This window comes from Acanthaster planci, linkage group LG04 (assembly GCF_054643075.1).
Source record: "Acanthaster planci isolate LZ-2023a linkage group LG04, COTS_SCS, whole genome shotgun sequence".
Classification (NCBI taxonomy): domain Eukaryota; kingdom Metazoa; phylum Echinodermata; class Asteroidea; order Valvatida; family Acanthasteridae; genus Acanthaster; species Acanthaster planci.
Genome location: NC_141780.1, coordinates 3,482,413 through 3,504,495, shown reverse-complemented (window position 1 = coordinate 3,504,495; position 22,083 = coordinate 3,482,413). Strand labels below are relative to the sequence as shown.

At 43.2% G+C, this 22,083-nt stretch overlaps 1 protein-coding gene and 1 long non-coding RNA gene across 4 annotated transcripts; one reads left to right on the top strand and one right to left on the bottom strand.

The window, feature by feature from the left end:
- Positions 1–344: 344 nt before the first annotated feature.
- Positions 345–21,980, top strand: LOC147799301 (uncharacterized). The gene is made up of 20 exons (XM_087135720.1): positions 345–646; positions 4,366–4,511; positions 5,179–5,301; positions 6,659–7,001; positions 7,422–7,623; positions 7,935–8,008; positions 10,714–11,361; positions 11,806–12,096; positions 12,469–12,581; positions 13,037–13,298; positions 13,748–13,855; positions 14,756–14,880; positions 15,536–15,682; positions 16,001–16,367; positions 17,179–17,378; positions 17,630–17,797; positions 18,965–19,074; positions 19,205–19,467; positions 19,637–19,703; positions 20,078–21,980. Exons 1-20 carry the CDS (start codon positions 550–552, stop codon positions 20,577–20,579), a joined length of 4,356 nt encoding a protein of 1,451 aa, XP_086991846.1. The 5' UTR covers positions 345–549; the 3' UTR covers positions 20,580–21,980.
- On the bottom strand, positions 13,210–18,970 carry LOC147799302 (uncharacterized). Of its 3 annotated transcripts, none has more exons than XR_015425021.1 (3): positions 17,149–17,289; positions 15,376–16,405; positions 13,210–13,234 (listed from the first exon to the last, which is right to left on the bottom strand). It is a non-coding gene; the product is annotated as an uncharacterized LOC147799302 (long non-coding RNA). The 3 variants fall into 3 exon arrangements; XR_015425020.1 differs by lacking the exon at positions 13,210–13,234 and adding an exon at positions 14,785–14,871; XR_015425019.1 differs by lacking the exon at positions 13,210–13,234 and adding an exon at positions 18,417–18,970 and having other exon boundaries at positions 16,273–16,405; positions 17,149–17,399.
- Positions 21,981–22,083: the final 103 nt, after the last annotated feature.

Below are 22,083 nucleotides of genomic sequence, written 5' to 3'. Positions count from 1 at the left end.
CATTGGAATCGAACCTATAATGTTTAGGCCTATGGACCTACGATCTAGATCCGGCGAAATGGAGAGGTAGCGTGTTTCTCAATGACACCGCATAAACTGTTAATACATTAACCGATAACAAACATTAATAACAATGAATGAGGCGCGGGCAAAATGGGTTCACGTGTTCGCCTGTGCAAACTTGTGATTTTCCCCGAACAATCTCACACGACACCCGAATCTGTTTGCCAGTTCTTTACTTGACATCAGGACGATGCAATCGCTGAGTTCCGCTGTGTTGCAGAATTCTATGACATTTTTTTTCCCCTCGGTACAGCTGAAACAGGAAGCCGTTGTAACTTCTCCACACCGCGTGGTCTTTCCTGTTGAAAATGAAATGCAAGTAACTGTGGCACACTCCGTGCAGCGTAAGAAATAAAAACGTAAACGATGTCATCGTGGGTAGCTCAGTCATTTGTCAGGAAGAGCGCTTGAAGGACATCATCTTTGCGATCGACTTTGGTTGATTTTCCACTCCACTGACGGTCAGCTTTACCACCGACCAGCGAGATGCGGTCTTTGGCTTTTTTGGCTGTGTTTGCAATCGAAATGATGTTTGGATGCGCTGCAATAACCCCATCACCGCCAGCGGCACAGACAACGCCAGGTAATGACACCTTACAGCGGTGATAAGACCATGACAGTATAAGTATTCGAAATTCCGGAACTCACCCGAAATGGGATCTTGGAAAGCAGTGATTTGTTCTTATAATAAAAACATCATTACGCTACGTGTATCTCAACTGGCGAATTTAGATTAATTTAGATTGAGTTTATTCCCACTTCGAGTTAAAAGTCCAAGTGAACTGAGTGCAGTCTGTGATATTTACGATCAGAATTGTTCCTGCCGGAAACGTAACATTTTCAGTGATGATCGATATGTTCAAAATGTAGCCCGCGGCCAAACCTATTTTACGTCACCCATTCACCGTCCTTAGAATGGATTTCGAGCAATTTCAAATCCTGTTCGACATGTCTCTGATTGATTTCAGGGTAATCTCGAAATTAATTTCAAGATACCTGAGAAACGGTTTCGAGATATCTGAAAATAATCAAAAGCCACCACTTGTTCTGTAAACAAATGCCATTTATGCACGCCGTGGTTTCCAACTAGGTTCGACAGTCGGGTGTGTTTGGGTCTGCCACGTTAAGGGACGTCCACTCCCACCCACACCCCGAAAACTCCAAGCGCACTTTAGTACATAAAAGTACATGCATTCAAATAATGGTGTAGTAAAACAATTGATCATTCTATTTTTCCCGAAGCGAAACTACGACTCGAGATAAAAAAAGTCAGCATAACACCTCCCCCATAGATTCTTCTTGATTAGTTCAACTTTAGTAAAAACAAAAATGTACTTCGATTTGAACACCGGGTACGAAATTAGTTAAAACTTCACCTTTTGCTCTTATTCAAACTAATACCAAATGTTTGAACCCAGGTTTTGTGGCTCTGGCAAACAAGGGAGTGCCGGCCGACAGTTAGCCGTTCTCACCCGCCTGTGTAAAAACCTGGATGTTGGGTGCAAGGCCAACGGGTACAGTTTTTTTTTAGCAGTGGCGAATATTGCAGTGGGGGCGAGCTCTCTGAGAATGTGGGTGATGTTTTTGCACAGAGTGTCACGCCTTGTCTTCTTGCGACTCGAAGTGAGAAAACTTGCAAAATTGGCCCTACCTGCATGCAGCCGCTAGCACGTGGCTTATATAGATATTGCATCTGTTATTTCCACCAGGGGTCGTCGCTGCCCGGGTTCACCGCCAATTCAAACCCGGATACACCGAGGACCGCCAACTCGGAGCAAGGGCGGATCCTGAATCAACTTTGGGAGGATGTGGGATCCAATATCACTTTTGGGGGGATTTGGATTTTGAAAAAAAATTTAAAACAACTGACATGGCCTTTTGTGAAGCTTTTAAACGCTTTTGGAAGGAAATGAAATGAAAGAGACTAGAATCGCCTCTTTTCATTTTCAAAGAAAGACTGCTCCAATTTGTATTTATTTGTAGGCCTATAATGGGGGGGGGACGTCGTGACCCGTTACCCCTCCCCGCGTAGTATGCTCCCTTTTAACATCACGTATTTGTTAGGTTCGGTGGCCTCAAAGTTTTTGGGGGCGAGGGAGGGGGGTGCTCTTTCAAATGTATACTTTAGAAAAACCTGGTAGCTGCAGCTCTTTAATTTAAACCTGTTGAAATCAGGCCCGTAACGGGGGGGGGGGCAGAACGCATGCCCTCCCCCTACGCGACTACAAGGTCCTCTTTTGAGGCAAGAAACAGCTACAGTGCAACATTTTGCACCAAAAAAATGCTGCTCGCTTCAGTATTTTTCGCCCGAGCCGATCCCCTCTTCGGAAGTTTACTTCCCCCCCCAAAAAAATAATTGGTACGAATCCTACGAATCACACGCGGGGTGCACATTTTTATCACGGGGCATCACAACAAAATGACCTGCAGCTGCGATGCAACGGACATTATTCATAAATTTCAAGGGGGGGTCCCTGGGGGCACGGGCATCCGCTGGGGGACATCTCCCCGGCCCCCCGCGTAATTACGCCACCGAGTGCGCGGTATAAAACGATTTCGGCTCATTTTTCTTTGCCATACACACACTAGCCAAACGAGCGTTTCCAGTTTAGACGGGGAATTTCTCTTTTCTTCTTCTGTAATATATGAGCATGAGTAACCCTTACCGCCAAGTGATTTTCCCTATTCCCACTAGGCTGAATCTTACAGTGGGTGCATTAGGCAGTTTACGGACAGTTTTGCAGGGGAATTCTGAAGATTTTAATTTTGGGTAGGGCCAGTGTATGAGCTATTTGAGTGAAATCGATGGAAGGGAAGATCGAGGGTGGACTTTCCTGTCGCCTGACCCAACAAAATACAGGACGGAGAGGTCCTCCCCCTCCAATTTCCAATCCCTGTAGACTACACCCCCTAGGTGTCTGAAAAGAATTCCTGAGATTCCAATCAAACAATGACCAACACAAAAGGGTTCTCTCCATCCCATATCTTGCTTCAAATAGCCTGATCAGTTCCAAAATAATGTTAAAAGGAGCAATTTGTAGAGTCCAAGTTACTTGGACCTAGTACCGCAATGACACCATTGACAGAATGGCTCATACGTGTGGAATGGCTTTCTTGGTCACATTTGATGAGGAGGGTGCACGGTTTCTGCACACAGGTTCTGTGCCCCATTGGACTGGGGCTTGGGACAATTTATTTAGCGGTCAGTTTCAGCATTACTCTGTTAACTTGACACCTGTTGACAAGTAGTTTTAGTGGGAGGTTAAGTCACTTTTATGGTACCACGTTGTAAGCAATTTGTTTATGGTGAAATTTTTAGGAACCATGGTGCCCTGCCCCGCTGATGTGACAAGGTGTGCCTTGCCTCACCCGGCAAACAGCGGGGGCCTGTCTCGTGGGAGGACGAGTACTAGTGACCATGAGCTTTGCAATATCACAGGATGCTTTCCCCTGGAAAGTATTTCCTGGTGTTATTAAATTTGGGGGGATTAGGATATAGTGCTGTGCACTACTCTCCAGACTCTGTGCCTTTTGAAACCCAGGAAATATCAGGATCTTTATCTCAGTAAGTTTGTGAGGTGTCCAAGTACGGTTGTACTTTTGCAGTCACTGTGGAAGGTACCGGTGAGTCCAGCAAGAGCACCTCTAAGAAAAACACGTTTTCTCTGATTTTATCTGTTTTAAATAAATATGGAAGCATCCATACAGAACGCAGTGTTACTTGTCTTCAGAGCTCAACTATAACAAGCTTAAAAGGGTTTTCATATATCTGTCTGATTTTTTTTTTTAAATTTTGACCTTGAAGAAATAATAGCATAGTGAAAAGTTGTACAACTTTTGTTACACAGAAAAAGACCGAAACTCTGATTGCTGATCTTTGTTTGATCAGCAATTTTTGGCATTTAGATATTTTTTCCTCAGGGGGCCATAGATGTCGATCTTGAGCCATTGGAAACAAAATGGCATCTCGGTGGTGCTTACTGAAAAACATAATTGTTGGGACGTGAGGCATCTCTTTGTTGATATTTTCATTCTGCCTTTAACAAGAGACATGTTCCTCCCATGAACACCAAGTGAAATCACCAGTGAAATTTCTCTATGTACAGTACAAGATTGTGTCTAATTTGTAACTTGAACTCGATACTCGCATGAGCTGACAAAGCTCTCCAGTGTGACTCTGAATTCACAGTTCATAGTAAAACAAAGGCTTAACAAATCTACTTGTTTACTGGATTGCCTCAATCTCAAATGGCTTAGATTCAGTGCTTTTACATTTTATTTTTTCAAATCCAATGTGAGCAGCCCCTTGTAATGCATCCTTTCTGGATACTTGCACGTCTCATGAGTGGGCTGGCGCCATGGAAACCGATGACCCAGAAGGCAATGAAGGTCTCATGTCTCAATTTGAGGTGCCATCAATCAACCAGGACCCCATTCAGCTGACTGCAGTGAGTTTCTTTTGTCTCTTCCACTGCCAAACTCCCGTACCCACCGCGTCACCCCCACCCCATCCACTTTAGACAACATTATGTGACCACCATGTCAGTTCAAAGATTTCTTAAACGGCACAATTCTACGCCCATTGCGTTGAGAGACAAGATTATCAAGAAATGTCACTTTTTGAAGTTTGTATACAAAGTTGTATTTTCCCTTTAGAACCGTTCCACTTAATGGTTTCTACTTCTGTTGACACTTTAAAATTTAATTTGTAACTGTATTTGCATGTCGTCACTTCCATGGTATTTACTCAACCAAGCGTGGTCAAAAAAGTAACTCACCCACTGAACTGGTTTACTCGGGTGATGTCATTTCAAAATGTGGCGGCTATGTCTAATACTACAGTGGCAAGAAAGTTCATCAGAAAACAGTTCAGAAAACTTATCACCCCTAGAGTTGAATTGTCCCAAATCACTGAGATCTGTATTAGAAAAGCCAGCAGTTTTCATTCTAGTGTCTCATCTCAAAACCTTCTCACAATGTCCAACTGCCACAGGACCTTTTGACATGGCTTGCCAATGGAATCTCAGAAGAGTTTTTTAGGGGGGGGAGGAGTTGGCAGGAAGCACTCTTTTAGACTTCTAGTGGTGCAGAATTAATACTTCTTGAACCCACCAGGTGCGCGTTGCATGGGGTGGATTTGACGAGTTGTACTCACCGGAGATAACTGCGAGTCGAAGGGGTGTCCACCTGTTTGTAAACTTGACTTCCCCTTCGGCAAACTCTGAAGCTACCATTTGGGTAAGTTAACCCACCTTTGCGATATGAGGCAGCCAGTTGTCACATATCGTCCACATAGTGTTAATGCAGTGTCAGCCAGCATCAGTGTGATCCTAGTTTCCAAATGGGGGCATGCTCAGGCAAAGTGTTTCATGTCCCCTTCTTCTAAGCCCTGAGTGAAATTTCAGCATATTTTATGTGCTTTTTGTTGCTCTCTTTTGACTCATGTTAGGTGTCATTTTTTAGCTTTACACTGCCCAATGGTGGAGTTTGTTTTTGTAACTTAAATACTGCATTTGGAGGTGAAGTGAAAAAGATGCCCGATCTCTGTTGTTTCCTGCTCATGCTTTGTGCCCCTCGTTAACATGTTGCCTGCCTCGTGCATAATTTTACAAGGCATTCCCATTTGCCCATTTGCACAGTGTTCTGCCCATGCGCGTATATTTGATAGGCACCTTCCAGGTGTCTGTTTGAGCAGGAACATTTTACAGATGTACACCCTCCACACTGCCAGCAGCGTATTTATTGTGTTCTTCAATGATGCCAGTGTATTCAATTTACAAATCAAAAGCCTTTCATTTACATCTCTGACTACGAGTAGTCGGCATTCAATGTGTTAATGACTTCGAATGCCATTGAAGTAATACATGGTGCTCCTTGTCAAAAGAGGTCTTTGGTGATGAAAGTGACGAGAAAGGATACCTTGACAGCAGTGAAGACCTTCTGAACAAGGCATCGATCCAGAACCTTGACATGTGCATTATATAAATATATTCCCAGTGTTTTCATTGGCATAAAAGCAATGATGATTGTGAAGCCACTTGAACAGAATTCTTAATTCTACATTCCCGTATGCCAATAACGCAGTCAAAAAAGACTTCGCATTGATATTTACTGGATATCAATGTACTTCATGGGAACAAGGAAGGCAGGAAATATACACAAAGTTCTTCAAATTAATTTCACATTAAAATCACATTATTTTAGTCATTTTGGGTCTGTTTCTATGACAATTAAATAGAGTTGTTTTCTAAAGTGTTCAAGTGAAAAACTTTCTAATAATACATTCAAAAGTCTCTCAGTAAGTGGTATTCTGATATTTTTCAAAATGGCCAGGTTAAACATTACCTACCGTCCTAAGTCATTAATGTTTGTGGTGTATTGTTTGAAGCATCATATTTATTTATTTTTTGCATTGTTTGGAAAAAAAAGAAATCTAAAATGCCACTCAAAATCATCCTTAATGTTTGAGTCCTTGCCCCCCCCCACTAAAAAGATAGAAGACTTTTCGTCAGATGTCAGCTTTTGTAGAAAAAATGATTTTAAGCCTGCTGACTATGGGGAAATTGAAATAATGTTTTAGAAATGATTCTGGCAGGTCTACCCTGGATTGACAACTCCGGACACCACCGAAGTCAGCCTCAGGATTCCCCTGGCCGTCAGGCCTGGCGAGATTGTGTCAGTCAGGGTGAGTTACGCCTACAACCTCAATCGCTGCTACAGGCCATTGCCCATCCAGAGCACGTGCACAGACTGTCTGTCGGTGCAGTACAGGACGCCTGCTGCCGATTGTGGAGAGGACCGGTGTTTACAAGAATTCAAGGCATGGAGAGGAATAAGGACACCAGCGGGGCCCACACCTTCACCACTCCCAAGATTTGACGTATGCGATATGGAAGATCACTACAAAGCCATAGAAGAAATTATTAAACCATGTTTGCGTAAGTCCAGTAGATTGATGCTATTAAAAAGGATGGCCTCAACTTTTCAATACCGGGGTTTTTGGGACTTTTCTGTTGATAATATTTGCTTGCTCAACAAATGCCGTAATGATATGATCGTGGTAGTCGAAATTTCACAATGCTATTTTAGTTGAAATGATGAGTATTCTTGAGACTTTTTATTTTGAAATATTCTCCTCCAAAAGGTTTGCATAAATTTACATTTTGTGTCCCTTTCGCTTCAGAGACTGACAGAAACCCAGAGAAATATCTACAATGTGTCGTCAGCTGTGTCAAAGTACCTTCAAAGCATGATTCTTTGAATGCAGTTTTTTTATTTTGGGTTTTGACAAAGCAACTTCTCGTTATCTTTGAGAGGGTCCCTTGATCTCAGACTAGTTCATCTTGTTCCGTGTCCAGCTCCGGCGCAGTTCAAGTTCATCAGTCCAGACCAGACAGCAGATGAAGGAGAGCGAGTTCTGCTTGCGTGCTCAGGAAAGTCTGGACTGGTTCCACCCAGAGTCCAGTGGTTCACCGATGACGGGCTTGAAGGAAATGATGCTCTTGCCACTGGAAGAGGCCTCGCCACAGTTTGGGTGACTGTGACTAATTCACCCCAAAGGTACGGTTCTCCATGTCTCAAGACTCACCATGGAATCTCCTCGCAAATTCGACTTGGCTCCATTCTCAAGATTTGGTTTTCAGGCTACTCCTCCCCCAATTACCTTCCAGAGTTGCGTTGATGAGGTGTGTGACATATGTGAGAAAATGGAGAACACTTGCCTTGCTGTTTCCTGCAAATTTCTGCAAAACTGCAGATGGACTATTGTGTATTTTGGGTGCAGTCTGGCTACTGTTATCTGTTCCCCCAACTCCGGATTTTAAAGCCAAAACCCATCTTGTCATCTTCGTGTCCCTTTTCTTTCTACAAAGGTTCAAATGTGTTCTGGATGGTTCCACGGAGCGAGCCGTCATTCAAAGGAATACCACGACTGTGTCAAAAACAAGTAAGGATGGGAGCAGGATGGGCCAATATGTCATTTGAGCAACAGTGGTTAAGCTGCTTCTATGCTGCTCTGACATATTTTAGCTGTTTTTACTTGCATGCTCTGTAATCAATCCCACTTTAATCATTTATTCTCTTTTTCTCAACTGCTTGGCTTTGTGTGCCAACAGGTTCAAGTGTTCAGATTTACTATTTTTCTCCAACTATTGCCAAATGCCAAGCCCCACCTTAGGCACCAAGTCAAAATAGAACCGGTTCATGAAGCGGGAAACGATAGACAAACGATAAGCTCCTTACCCGCTTCAAAGTGAAGCGGGCAACGATACGGGGTCTGTAGCAAATGGCTTGCGGTTCGATGAACACTGCTCCAGAGTGATACTTTGTAACAATAGGGAGCTTTAGGGATTACATTCATTGTGGCTGGTGGATGAGTCATTGAGCTGTTCACCAACAGCTGGGCCCCAGCCCATTGATATTTCAACATTGTTTAGGGTGTTTGGGGGACGGGTTTGTACTACCGTTTACATGGATATTACGGATTTTTTTTTCTTCAGTTTGCCACACTGCCCCCAAATACCAACATTATTCGAGTTTTCTTACTTTAGTTTTTAGATTGATTTTGAAGACCCGTGATTGTTGCATCTATAATGTTCAAGAAAGTATGCTTCGGTTTTATACATGCGTGCAGTCCTCAGCTGCCTATTCTCTCGTTCTGTAATATTGTGTGTGGAAGACAACACAGCCAAATAATTTTACTTTCAAATAGGCTGAGTAACGGGCTCATGTATAAGTCATTTGTGTTCTTTTGTTAAACCAGCCATCACATCTCATGGAAGAGTGATGTATACGCTCGACTTTCGTTTCTACAGAATCCACAGGACCTAGTGGAACTGTTCATTGTCTTCAAGGCGAAACGCTTTGCAGTGTTTTCGGTGTATTGCATGAAAAGATCGTATTGTGTTTTAAGCGATGTTTGTGTGATGGACATGTACACATGAATGTGGCTGATGTGAAAAGGGTCCCTCGGTTACGATTGATCAAATATGTTGTGATTTGTTAAGAATAATGAACCTCAGTGTTACATGAAAATATATTCGATTCACGTGTGAGATAGAAAGAAATAAAAGCATAAACCAGGGACCTTCAAGACTGTCGGACAAAACAGATGACGACGAAACAACACCGAAATAGGCCCGCGGCATGTACATGACGTGTACCTGCATGAATGTGAAGAACCATCAACTGGAGGTGCCAAATGTACATGTAAGTAGTCTTTCCAGCACAAATCGTGTCATGGAGAGACATGTCTATTTTATTTTCCGTCCGTCTTTTGATTTACGAAACCTCTTACGGGACGTATTGATGAAGCTGCTGAATGTCGCAAAGAAGCACTTTGATTGGTTACCTATGTACGGCTTGAATACGTCATTTAAAGCGCACAATTTCATTGGCAGGTGCAGTAGTTCTTTTCATCGACATGAATAATTCAACAATCGGCAATTACTCCTGTTGCGTCATTTCTTTTGAGCTTGGGCCTTTGGTACATGCGCTCCCCCCCCAAAAGAACATATTTTGGTTGTATTTTTATACGAATTGAAGAAGGAATGTTTTTGTTTCAGGGGTTGCAATTTTTTATGTTTTTTTGCTTGATCGTGAGAGTACAAAAAAGGGGTAAAAAGGTTTCGTTGCAACGGTGAAAGGACTTTTCTGTGTTGTTTTCAACTTTTGCTTTGCGTTTGAGAGCTTGATTTTTTTAAAGAGGAAATTACTCTAAAACTGTTCATCTAGCCGACTTGTTTGGGGCTGTATTTTAATCGGAAATAGAAAAGGAATGCTTTATGGGAAGCATGTAATGTAATGGAAAGGAGTGGAAAATAAACGTTATTCCGAGTTTTACAATGGAAAACTAGTGTTGTTAACGTTTCAATGAAAATGTTTCAAGTCCAAGTCAACGGGTAACTGAAAACCAATCTTCAAACAAGAAATGGATTTTAAGTAAAACACAAATCGGGAAAACGGGTAAAAAGCAAAAAACAATGTCATGCAAATTGAGCAATTCGATCAAGAAGATGATTGTGCCGATGGTAAAAATTAAAAGTGTATGTGTAAATAAAGATAAGAAACAGTTGATGCCGTTGGCTGATAAAAATACCTTCGGTGATGTAAGACAGATTTCTTCTCCATTTTGTCTCTTGTCTATTGCAATCTTGAACCAACCTATAATGTGGAAATCACTGCGTGACAGTGCTAGATGTGGGGAAAGAAACCAACAGATTTTAATTCAATGGCATGAGAACTGATGCACGTAAGCCCGCAGACTCCGATGGAGTTAGTTTTTTGTTGAAAGGGATTAGTTGCTTCGGCCGTCTGAATAAGCTGTGCTAAGCCTGTGGAGGAACTGGCTCAATTTACACAACAAAGACGATGCACAATACCCATTCATGGTAAGCTGGGAGTCAGGGCTTTTATACCAAGGTGGGGGAGATGGTAGTATGCATCAAAGGGGTTGCCGCATAGCCAATTCTCTTTCGGGAAACGGTGCCTTGCAACCATTACCCACTTGCAGTTGAACCGGGCAATGGTTTGAAAGGGGATTAAGGGCAACCATTTCCCGCTTGGTCAACCGTTTCTATTTTGACTCCAAGCCTTATCAGTGTCACTTCCTTATCAAAATGAAGACCGGCAAATGGTTGTTTTCATTTGCAGCTGGAAACTGCAAGAGTCTATCAGAAGAGCTGGACATGTACTCGACGGATGACTCGGGTTGCTTTTCCATTTCAAGTTCCAGGGATACCTGTGCTTCTAACGACACGTATATATTCAACCGTTGGCCAACAGATGTATTCATTTACCAGATCACAGTGCCTTCGTTAGTGCTACACCGAATGCTCCAAAGCCCGCAAGGGGACGCTGCACCGGCAGTTGTACCCATCATTCTAGGAATGCAGCCAGACCACATGATACCCCAACGCAGACGAAGAGGGGCCCGCATAGAAAGTTTTGAATCGTATAGAAGGCAGTATGGGCCAATGTATGTGTCCCCCGATCCTAACATCACCCTGAGATTTGACTTGATTCCCCCTCTCCGGGCCAACACCAGCTTTGGTTGGGCCGTATCCATCTCCTTCCCCGATCAGCCATTTTTAAGGGTACCGATTACAGAGGAGCTCGGCCATCGGCCGCATGCAATTGCTCTTAACTGTTCCAACTCCACCCAGCCTGTCTGCACTGACCGTCTAGTCAGCAGCTGGTCAGATGCGCTGCGGCGATACAGTGAGGCAGGCTGCAACATTGATCGCAGCAACGTGGCACTCCATGAAGCCTACAGAGTGTGCAGGGGGGCTTCAGTGGCAAGTTAGTCAAACCATTCAGAGAAGACTTGCATGTTTGCTATTTTCACCCATCTTTGGCAGCTGTGGTTCATCGGTTTGCGTAGCTTGCCAGCATGCACGACATAGGTTTACAATCCTCATTGACTGCATGTGCGAGTTGGTTTTCCCAGAAGTTGCTCTTGGCACACTTTGACCAGGGAAAGTTCCCAGTGAATTTTGTGGAGGACTTTTCTACCATGGCACTGAATAAAATGCAACTTTGAAAACATTTTTGGAAAAATTATAACAATTGGATTATAGTTCATATTTGTTCAATCTCCCAAGTTGTTTCTTAAGCAGTTGCTAAGAGATAATATATCACTTGTTGATATTGAATGGATGTTGTTGATCAATGCGACTGCCAGATGTGTGATTTCTACCATGACTGTTCTGATGATTTCCTTCAATCCCGGTTATGTTGAAAAAGGTCCACAGATCGTGGTGTCCCCTTCATCAGCCGACGTGAGCCTCCCGTTGGGAGGGGAAAGTCCAATCCCACCCACAGTGCTTGACTGTTTCATCGAGAACGCCGTGGAATACCGATGGTACAAGACTGCTCCTGGACCCAGGGAGACATTCGTGCGTTCCGGCAACCAGCTTGTGTTTGAGGGCAGATTGCCCTCAAGGGAGCAGGGTGCCTACGTCTGTGAGGGTATCCCAGGCAGACCTTACGAAAATGAGAGAGTGCGGACAGAACCTGCAACCTTTACTCTTGCAGGTCAGAGAGAAAAGCCAGGGGTCTTGCTTTCCTTTCTTATTCTTGGCGCTGAAACTTTGGACATCAGTGAAAAGCCAGCCTTCCAAATGTTACAAATGTAAATGTAGGATTTAATGCAAGAACCAAAATTAGTTTGTTTCAAACCAAACATAACTTGAATGCTGTATTTATATATACGTTACATAAACTTGGCACAATGAAACTTGATCCATATCGACAATCGCTTCTTCAAGATTCCATCATTGGATGGCCTTCTTTGTACTGTTTGCTATGAAAAGGTTGCTTAGTAACGGAATCGTAGTGCGGTTTCTATTAGGGGCCTAATGTGGGGCCTAATTGACGTGCATTCCCATTCATCTCTCCACTCTATAGAAGTGACAACTTTCAAGGTGAGGACGAAGCTACTCAACCGGACCTACATGGACGCCTTGGCTGATGCAACCAGCAATGCCTTCTTTGAGCTCAGATCACAGCTCAAACAAGAAGTACGTAAACTGAGTTGGTGCTGGTATTTCTTCAAACTGACTGGGATTATATGACACACTGAATCTTGAATAATGTGAAAACAAGTTCTATCATTATTGTTGGAGTTCTTTTCAGAGTCCAACAGAAGAAACGGCCTCCAGTAGGAATAAGGACCAAGCACAATTTTAAAAGACTTCTTTGAATGACCTCAAAGTTGTGAATGAGTATGTAATACTCCAAAAAAGCCATCATGCAAGATTTGCCAGACTACCGTACGTCAGACTCACTTGTTCAAAATAACTTTGATGTTTTGTTTTGATAAGAGATACTCCTACTTAGCTGTGTCTAATCATTTGTGCAAAAAGAAAAATTGGGGATAGGCTAGAGGTGGTTTCAAATAACCTGCTTAAATTATACCTCCCTCCTGGTTTGTGTTTTACACATTCTCTGCCCCTCCCCCTCCTTTTTGTCACAGCTGTGGTATCCTGTTGCTAGGGATCTTCAAAGAGAGTTGCAAGGAGAACACGACGCCAAGCCGGATGTCATCGCATTCCAAAATGGCAGCATCATCTCTGACGTTCTGGTGTACTTCAGACCATGCGAGGGACGGAGCTGCAGTTTGACCACACCCATCCCAGACTCGGTGCTCTTGGACCAGTTGACTTCTGCAATTCTGAAAAGACAGAACACCTCTGAGCTGATGGTGGATCCGGGAAGCACAAACGTGGTCAATTTAGGTGGGTTGAATGGTGCACAAACAGCTGATTGCCTTGGGTGATACAGTAAAGCAGTAGTATTGAAGTAAATTGGAAAAGCAGTTTAAATTCCGGAAGTTAAGCTGAAGGAAAACAGTATCCTCAACTGATCTTTTTAGGAGGCTGGTGGTCTGCGTAAGACAAGTTGAAGCTGCTGTTATTTGTTTGTTATTGTCTCACCTTTAGATGTTGCAACAGTATTAGCTATTTTCTAATGGAGCACTTCCGCCCCCATACAGCAGTTGGGATTTTTGTGTGTGAATGTTTTGTTCTGTTGCAAGGGGAGTTGTTTTGGTTTGTGCTTGCTCTAGGAAAGATTTTTCGTTTAGATTTTTTTCTCTAAATTTAATAAACACAGAGCTGTTGATTCAAGTTGTCTCTCAGACCTTCTGATAATGTACTAATGTTGTGTTTTGTATTAATTTTAACAGTGTCTTGTCCACAAGAAGTGTGGCCGGATGGAAACTTGACCTTCCCAGAGACCAGACTTGGACAGACTGCAGAGTCTCTGAACCTGTGTCCCCAGTTTACAACCAGAGGTGACTATACTGCGGCATTAAATCCCTATATAACCTTGCATGTTTCATACAAATGTAGAATTGAATTCTATTTCTTTTTTGGGCCTTTTACTGAGAACTCAAATGTCCAGAAGTCCGGGTTTTATTACGATAACTTTGTAGTCACTGTTTAAAGATTGCTGTTATTGTACTTGTGACCACTACTGCTAGCTGCTGTGATTGGTTAGATTCAGCAGACTGAAGACTTCTTTTTTCAGTCGATAATGTTACCGCATGATACCAAGACCAAACTCAGTCTGGATTGGGGGATTAAAGTTTCGGTCGTTATGTGATTGCGGCTTGTGTCTCACAAACCTGCCTCTGTCTCCTATGTATTTCCGATCTTATTTTAAACATGCCGTGTAATACAGCTGTTTCACAGTAGTGCGCCCCCAACAGTTTGCAATGCATGGCCAACGCACGAAATTTGTCGACTTTGCACGTTACGATTGGCCGATGCAGTGCAAACTCTTGGTGGTGCACTATTGTGAAATGGCCATATTACAGCATACAAACGGACAGTTCTGGTTTGGATGGCAGATAATTGTAATGGTCTGCTAATGCTTTGTTATATAACAGGAGAGTTTTCCAGCGACATTTTGAGAATACGACTGGATCAGATAACATTGGGTCCTGACACTTTCAAAACACTTTGACCACATCAAATAAAAATAAAAGTATTTATTGCTTTGTAAAGTAAGAAAAACTCGACACATTTCAGGGAAACAGTTTTCAGGGAAATGGGAAAGCATAGCTTAATGTACACAACATTATAACTCCATCGAGGGAGGGTCGTTTTTGTGTTTGCTCTTTTTTTCTGGTGAGGGATTTCTCATGAGCAAGACAAATGACAGTGTACCGTTTGTGTTTTCTGGCTCATAGCCGGTGAGTCTCGTGCCCGCAGAGAATGTGTTGGGGACTTCATATCTCAGCCACAGTGGAGGCCACTGGTCCTTCTCAGTTGCTTCGAGGGAGACGTCAACGAAAATCTTGACAACCTCTTAAACGTAAGAAACCGTCTTTGCAGAAACCTCGGGTCTCGGTTTAGATAAGGCTTTTGGTGTATACCAGCATGCTGCGCAATTGTTCGGTAGTTTTTCTCTGGACTTTGCGGCAGACGTGATGTGGATATTGATCACTGTGCCCCTTTCTGAACCTTGAGGGGGCTCTCAGGCTGACATGAAATGGCAGGGGATTGAGCATGGTGCTAGTCAATTTTTGGAGCAGTGTTTGAACATTTATACTGATTATGTAATAAAAACCGGTTGTTAGTTACTAATTCATACCCAACAACTTAATTTAGCTTGCCTAATGTGTAGTTAATCATCTGTTAAATCTTTGGGAACAGGATAGCTTATTGTATACGTTGACACTGCAAAACCTACAAAAACTAGGAATATGACAGTTTTTGCTTGAACATTGCCATGGTGTTGGATTAGAGTTTGAATCTCGAAGATCAAAGCGGTGAAGAATAAAAATCAAAAGAATGGAGAGTCGATCACCTGGGGTTCATTTAGCTCAAAGGCATTCTTTGGGTAGTTTGGCCAGTCTTCCAGTTCAGTTCAACCAGCGCCTATACATGAGAGTCTCATTATCAGCAGGCCCCTTTTCCTTGATATAAGCTTCTGAAAAGTGACTGTGTGATTTGTCACGTAATCACAGATGACAGTGACTCCTGAAAATGCTGAGGAAGTGGCTAGGGAGACGGCTTCCCTGACATCCAACGCCGATGACATCGGGCCGAGCGCCCTCATGACCATCGCTGGAATTCTGGAGAAACTGGTGGCTGCCAACAATACATCCCCAGCAGTGAGTACTCAGAGTTGCTCTGGAGTTAGGGATCCAGTTGGCTAGGGGCAGGGATGAGTTACCCTAACACCATTGGGGACATGTAGTCAAGTTTATTGTTAAGAATTGAAAGTGTCCACTCTAGAAATGATTTGTTTACGGAATGAAAAGATTTTGACAATCATTTCAGAGAGACAATCCACATTGTCCCCCAATATTGGGTTCCTCGTGTGCAAATACCTGATCAGACATCCATGTCATCAAGTTACCGGGCTCTGAAGCATAACTAGGGAAGTTCCAGGATGACTTGAGACATTCGCCATCTTTATCATCTGGCAGGTCGCATCACAGATTGTCACAGTTGTCAACAATGTCCTCCAAATTGACCGGGATGCCACCTTCGAGGAGGCGGCCAGCAACAACTCCCCGTCGCGCATTGTGGCCGCTCTGGAGTCCTTCGTCTCAGCATTGCACAGCAACGGGGTGGGAAACTTAACCGAGGTACAGAGCAGCGTGGCCGTGGTGGCTCTGTCGGTCCCCCGTGGCTCCCTGTCTAACGGTTTTGGCTTTGGGTCCTCCCTCCCAATCTCTGGAGCAGACAGTCTGACCGGTGACCGGATTTCAGTATTCATGGATAAAGGTGCCCAGTTGGAGGCAGAGGCATCAATTTTTCTCCCGGCAGAAATTCTGTACGAGGTGTCAGAAGGTAAGAGCCAAGGGCACATCAGAAGTTCACTGAAACAACTGGAATAAAAGTAGAAGTAAAAAAAAAGATGGGAGAGTTCATTTTCACCATTTGACACCTTTGCAAGTGACAAAATGGACGTGGAAACCTGGACACATTTTACCATTAGGTCCTCAAACTGATGACGTCACACTTTTTTTACATGTGCGCTTTCCATTGGAGTCGGTAGGGGGCCCACAGTCCACTGAGCACCATAGAAAAGCACACATTAGAAACAAAGTGTGGTGTCATCAGCACAGGGATCTCATGATGGTGGAACGTGCTCCGTTTCCATCTATATTTTACAGCTTGTCATTCTGGGACAAGCATTAGTTTTTCTAACTTCAATGAAAATGAAGAACCTCAGAATGGACATACAAAATTGCTGCTGGCAAACTTGTCCGGGAAGCTCTTCATTGAAAATGAAGGTAATGTACCAAATGAGAGATTCTAGGACAGCTAGAACTGAAGACAGGTTCAAAGGACAAAATTAACTGTGTAAAAGTTCCACTGGTTGAACTCGATCCACCCCTTTTTTTTTTCAACTTTCTGACCCAGTTGTTCTAGAAAACAAGATGGCACTTGAAGTGTATGGTATAAAACTAAAAAAAAAACTTGTACAAAAATGTCAAATTATAAATTGCATGCGACAGTCTGCTGCGAAAAGAATTATTACGTCATATGCCCTTGAATTTTGTTACATCGCTTTTCGCCTTGGATTGGCAGTTTGAAAAAGTATCAACTGAAGTAACTTAAAACTTACAAAGTTTTCTGGTATTGTTTTATCAAACAGGTGGCAGTGACCAAGTTCCCCTGAGTTTCTTCTTGTATCAGAGCAGCAGCCTGTTCCAATCGCCCACGTTGCATGACGCTGCAAGGCCTGAGGAAGGGTTCAGGCGTGAAGTGGGGAGTCGAGTCATCGCTGCCACAGTGGAGGGTGTGAAGATTGAGAACCTGGCCATGCCCGTCTCCAGTGTCTTCAGTCTGGTCAATGTAAGAGGATCCGATCTAAGGCTGAATCAATAATAAAGGACAGAATCCACATGCTTTATTTTTCAAATTGCGGACACTTTACTTTCATTCACAACTCATTTGAAACAGCGTTTGGGCGTAGCTGGGATTTTGTCCAGATGGGACAAACCCCAACCCCCATGAACAGGCAGTAGAGAATGTGAAAGGGGAGGGGGGGGTCATTTGATGCATTTGGACACCATTTTTAAAAACTTGTTCTCAATGTTTGCAAGGTGACTGGTGAAAACGAGACCGTGCATGGTGCCCAGTGTGTGTTCTGGGATTTCAGCCTGAATGACGGTGCCGGCGATTGGTCCACAGAAGGTTGCAGGAATGAGTCAGTGTCAGACGGCGTAGTCAGGTGTCTGTGTGACCATTTGACCAGCTTTGCTGTCATTGTGGTGAGATTTTGCCTCCTGGCATTCATAAAAACGCTTACCTCTGCTGGCGTGAAATAAGAGTGGATCCAGAAGCAAACAATTTTTTTTGGGGGGGGGGAGCTTAGGAGCCAAAAAGTGTAGATTTTTAATATAAGTTTTTTTCTGGCCTTTGTTAGAGGTGAGACTACATCTATGGGGCCTTGTACCCACTTTTAGAAGCATAGGAAACAAAGTAGACCAAAACAGAAACTTTCTTTTATTATTTTTGAAAAAAAAAGAACGGTTTTGGTTCCTTTTGCTCCTTTTGGGCAAGGGCGTCAATCCGTTTTGAAAAGTGGGGCGGGGGAGACATAGCCCTGATCAGAACAAATGCGAGCATGGAACGCCAAGCCCTGAGCAGCGTGGGGTCCGGGGCCTACTCAAGGGCCCGGAAAAATTTGGGAGTACTATGCTCTGTGGTGGGATCTGAGACAATTTCTGACTACCTTCGCCAGTTTTTTTTTTACAAATGCTTTTGCAAAGTAACATTTTCAATTAAGGTTTTGGAAAAAAGTGGGGGGGGGGGCAATTGATATATTATTTGGGAAAAGTGGGGGGGGGAGAACATGTCCCCCCATTCCCCACCAAGTGACACCCATACCTTTAGGGGCCGTGGCCCCTGTTGGCTTCATGCAAACGGTAATCTTAACCCCCTTTCACCCTTGGCTTGAACCAACAGACAGTGCTTTCTGTGCTTTAAATCTGGCAATAAACAGTGATTCAACAAATGTTGAAGTGAAAGAACAGTGGAAAAACTGTTTGCATTGACAAAGGAAGACATTTTACAATAACATCTAGATGTTCCACAAAATATAACATGAAAACATTGACCTTTCATCAATGAAACAAACTCTGGCCTATTTTTGATTGTGAGTGTGGCTTGTGAATTGTACTGCTCCAGTTATCAACTGCTAGAGAAAATCAAATGTGGAGTGATTTAATTGTGACCGAAAATAGTAAACGAAGCAAAAACAGCAAGTTTCCTGCACAAGATGCATTTTCAACTTCAACAGTCTCAACCACAAACAAACTGTTATAGCAGTATCCGTCTGTCGTCACTTCTCCAGTTGAGGTTGCTCTCCTAGACTGTTCAGCAGCCCTGGACTGATGAGAATGTTTTTCCATTGTTATTTCTTTCTTCCCTGGCAGGATATTTACGGGCAGCAAGAGAATGTGTTTTTGAGTGTCATCAGCAAGTTGGGATGTGCCGTGTCCGTGGTGGCTTTGATTATCACCCTGGTCACGTACCTTTACAGCAAGTAAGTCCTCGAAACTTGGCGCTCGATGCAGATATGTTAACATTGTCAATTCATGATATCACTCATCTAAAGAAAGTTGTAATCAACATCTTGGCCAATTCTGCAAGTCTTCTTCATATTCACCATCAAGGAAATTACGATCTAAGCAGCCCCAGCAGATCCAGATCAGCCTTTGCTTTGCCTTGCTGGCTCTCTACTTGGTCTTTCTGGTGGGCATCGAAGCCATTTCTCTCAGGGCCGGCTGCATCGTCGTGGCCGTCTTGATCCACTACTCCACCCTGGCCTCCGTCGCCTGGATGGCTGTGGAAGCCACCAACATGTACCTCCTCTTTGTCAGAGTTCTCAATGCCAGAGTGTCTCGCTTTGTACTCAAAGCCTCCATTGCAGCCTGGGGTAAGATTTGGGAGTTTTTGGGGGGAGGGGTATAGGTCAAGGTACCTTTATTAGGCATGGTATTCATATGACAATGGTTCTCTGTACCGTAACGGTTCAAATCTTTTGATGTTTAGTGTTAAAGTAAATGTTCTTGCTAAGGTAAGATTTCCTGCATTTTTTTAACCAGGACTTCCAGTGGTGATTGTCATCATTATTCTAGCTGCCGATTACAGCCAGTATGACAGCCAAAAGTAGTGAGTATTTTAATCGTGCATTATACATAGGGTATATTTTGTTGTGTTTGTAGTGGAGTTTGTCACAAGTCCCTGTGAGTTGATCACTAGTCATCCAGCCTTAAGCCAAGTCGCTAGCTGTTCAAATAACCTGTCACAAAAGCCGGTTACTTATGACTGGTTTGCTGAAAAGAAGTGTGACTGGACTTTCGAGAGACTTGACTACTATACTCATTCGTTTATCTTCAGTTGAAAGTGTTTGCCAGCTTCGCTTCCTCTTTATTTTAAAACAATCATTTGGCTTGAAAAATTATCAGTGGATTTTTAACATCATCGCCCTTCGGTTCTGTGAACATTCTTGTAACCTGTGTACTTTGCATTGTCCTTGTTCTTAGCTGTTTCCTGAAGCCAGGCAATGCCATTTACTTCGGTCAGTTACTCCCAATCGGCCTTGTGCTCCTCTTCAACTTTGTCGTCTTCACCCTGGTCATGCGCAAGCTGACCTGCGCCCGCAAGACCATCAGCAGCTCCTCGGACCGCAGCGGGCGGCAGGAGACGATCCGCCGCCTGCAGAACGCCCTGGCCATCTCGGTGCTGCTGGGCCTGACCTGGGTCTTCGGACTGCTCTCCGTCTTCCAGGCGGCCAACTTTGCCTTCCAGGTCCTGTTCACGGTCTGCAACTCCCTGCAGGGTCTGATGATCTTCATCCTGTTCTGCGCCCGGCAGAAGGAGGTGCGGCAGGTCTGGTGGGAGATGCTGCCGTGCAAGAAGCCTGCCGTCCGCAAGGGAGAGGTGTCAGGCACAGGCTTAGAGTCCACCACACGTGGTGCTATTTCACTCTCCAGTAAGGTCACCAAGGAGACCAATTTAAGTGAAATGCGCCAGGCTCAGTCCTAGATATACAATCCCTCACTTCACTGCGTGCTAAATTGAAACATCTTTCACCTGTACATATGCTTTAATAGAAACTATCACTCAGAAATAGTGTGGGAAGGAGGTACATATGAGGCTTAGAAAAACCAGATGGTTACAACTTGATTTTATGCAACTATTTCAAGAAACCAATGCTGGCATACGTGACCATTTTGATGTGAAATGCACGGTTTGGATGATACAACCATGCAGACTGGTCTCAAGAGAAGTAATATTTTTCCCAAGGTGCATTATGCATCCCATGCACGCGCCATTTCTCATGGTCCATATCCCCAGTAACTTGAGAACACCACACCGGTGTGACTGTAGATGTTACTGCTTGATAATCATTCGGATGGCAGTGGTGATGTAATGCTCTGAATACCCCCAGTATCCAATTAGCCTAGAACTGATTTGAGCTCCTGACAAAATCTGCGTCACCAACTGTAATCTGTTCAGGTAAAAACAATTTGATATTTCACTGTGACGTCCTTGTACTTTAATGTAAAAAAAAAAGAGAAATATGAATAACAAGTTACTTCTTTATATGTATGAAAAAAGGAAACACTAAGAAACATACTTTGAAACTATTTTGAAGTTTTTGTGTAAATACTGTTCATGTTTAATTTTTTTTCGAGAGTTCATTTCAATAAGATGAAATGTGTCTCTTCTTAAATAGGTCTTTGTTATGAATTTATGTTTTGTATAAACATTTTCCTCAGTATGAAATATTATTGGACCAAAGGTTAATGCAAGTCAGAATCCTGGCAACGTAACTTAGGTACGTTTGTACACGTTTCCCTCAAACTATAAGTAATGCGACATCGTGAAGATGCCTGGTTAAATCACACCGATATTTTGAACAAGTGTCCTTTATTGCCTTTACGTTATGCTCGGTGTTTTTTAACCTTGAATTATTTTAAAATGACTGAGATACTTAAGAATTAGGGTTTGATTCTGGTCTTCAAAATTCTATGCAACAAGTGTCCATCAGTTCCTGAGTGTCTTAGGTTTGGAGGAACTTTCTGATCTGAGATTTGTCAGGAACTGATCATCGTGGTAATTGCTTTAACAGAATTGCACTATGATAAATGAGCCTTATGCTGAGGCAGATAACTTTTGATCATTTTGAGGATTTTGGAGATAAATCTTGCCAAGTCTTTCCTTTTGGGGAGAGCATTACCAAAGCTCATAGTTTTATTTGATATCTTAATATGAAGAAATTTAAGAAAAGTGGAGCAAAGGTAAAAAGGTTCAGTATTTCGTGACAGGAGCTTGCTGTGTTTGTATAGGCATGTTTTGTTCTGCACAGGTCAGCTGTCAAGGTGAAATAAACATCAAGGAAATTCATACGTTTTCGTATGGATCTCCAGAATTTAAAATGTACGGTTCTTGTTGAATCTGTAGGACTGAACCATGCCGATTAAAAAGTGGTCCATTGGCTGATGTAACCAATCTGCATTTATTGCCTAAAATTGTGAGATGCGGG

Excerpts from the sequence above, each read along its gene's own strand:
- LOC147799301 (XM_087135720.1), top strand. The coding sequence starts at position 550 with ATGCGGTCTTTGGCTTTTTTGGCTGTGTTTGCAATCGAAATGATGTTT. Across the intron at positions 4,512-5,178 it reads ACCCCATTCAGCTGACTGCA|GTGCGCGTTGCATGGGGTGG; the intron begins GTGAGTTTCTTT and ends TGAACCCACCAG. Across the intron at positions 13,299-13,747 it reads CACAAACGTGGTCAATTTAG|TGTCTTGTCCACAAGAAGTG; the intron begins GTGGGTTGAATG and ends TAATTTTAACAG.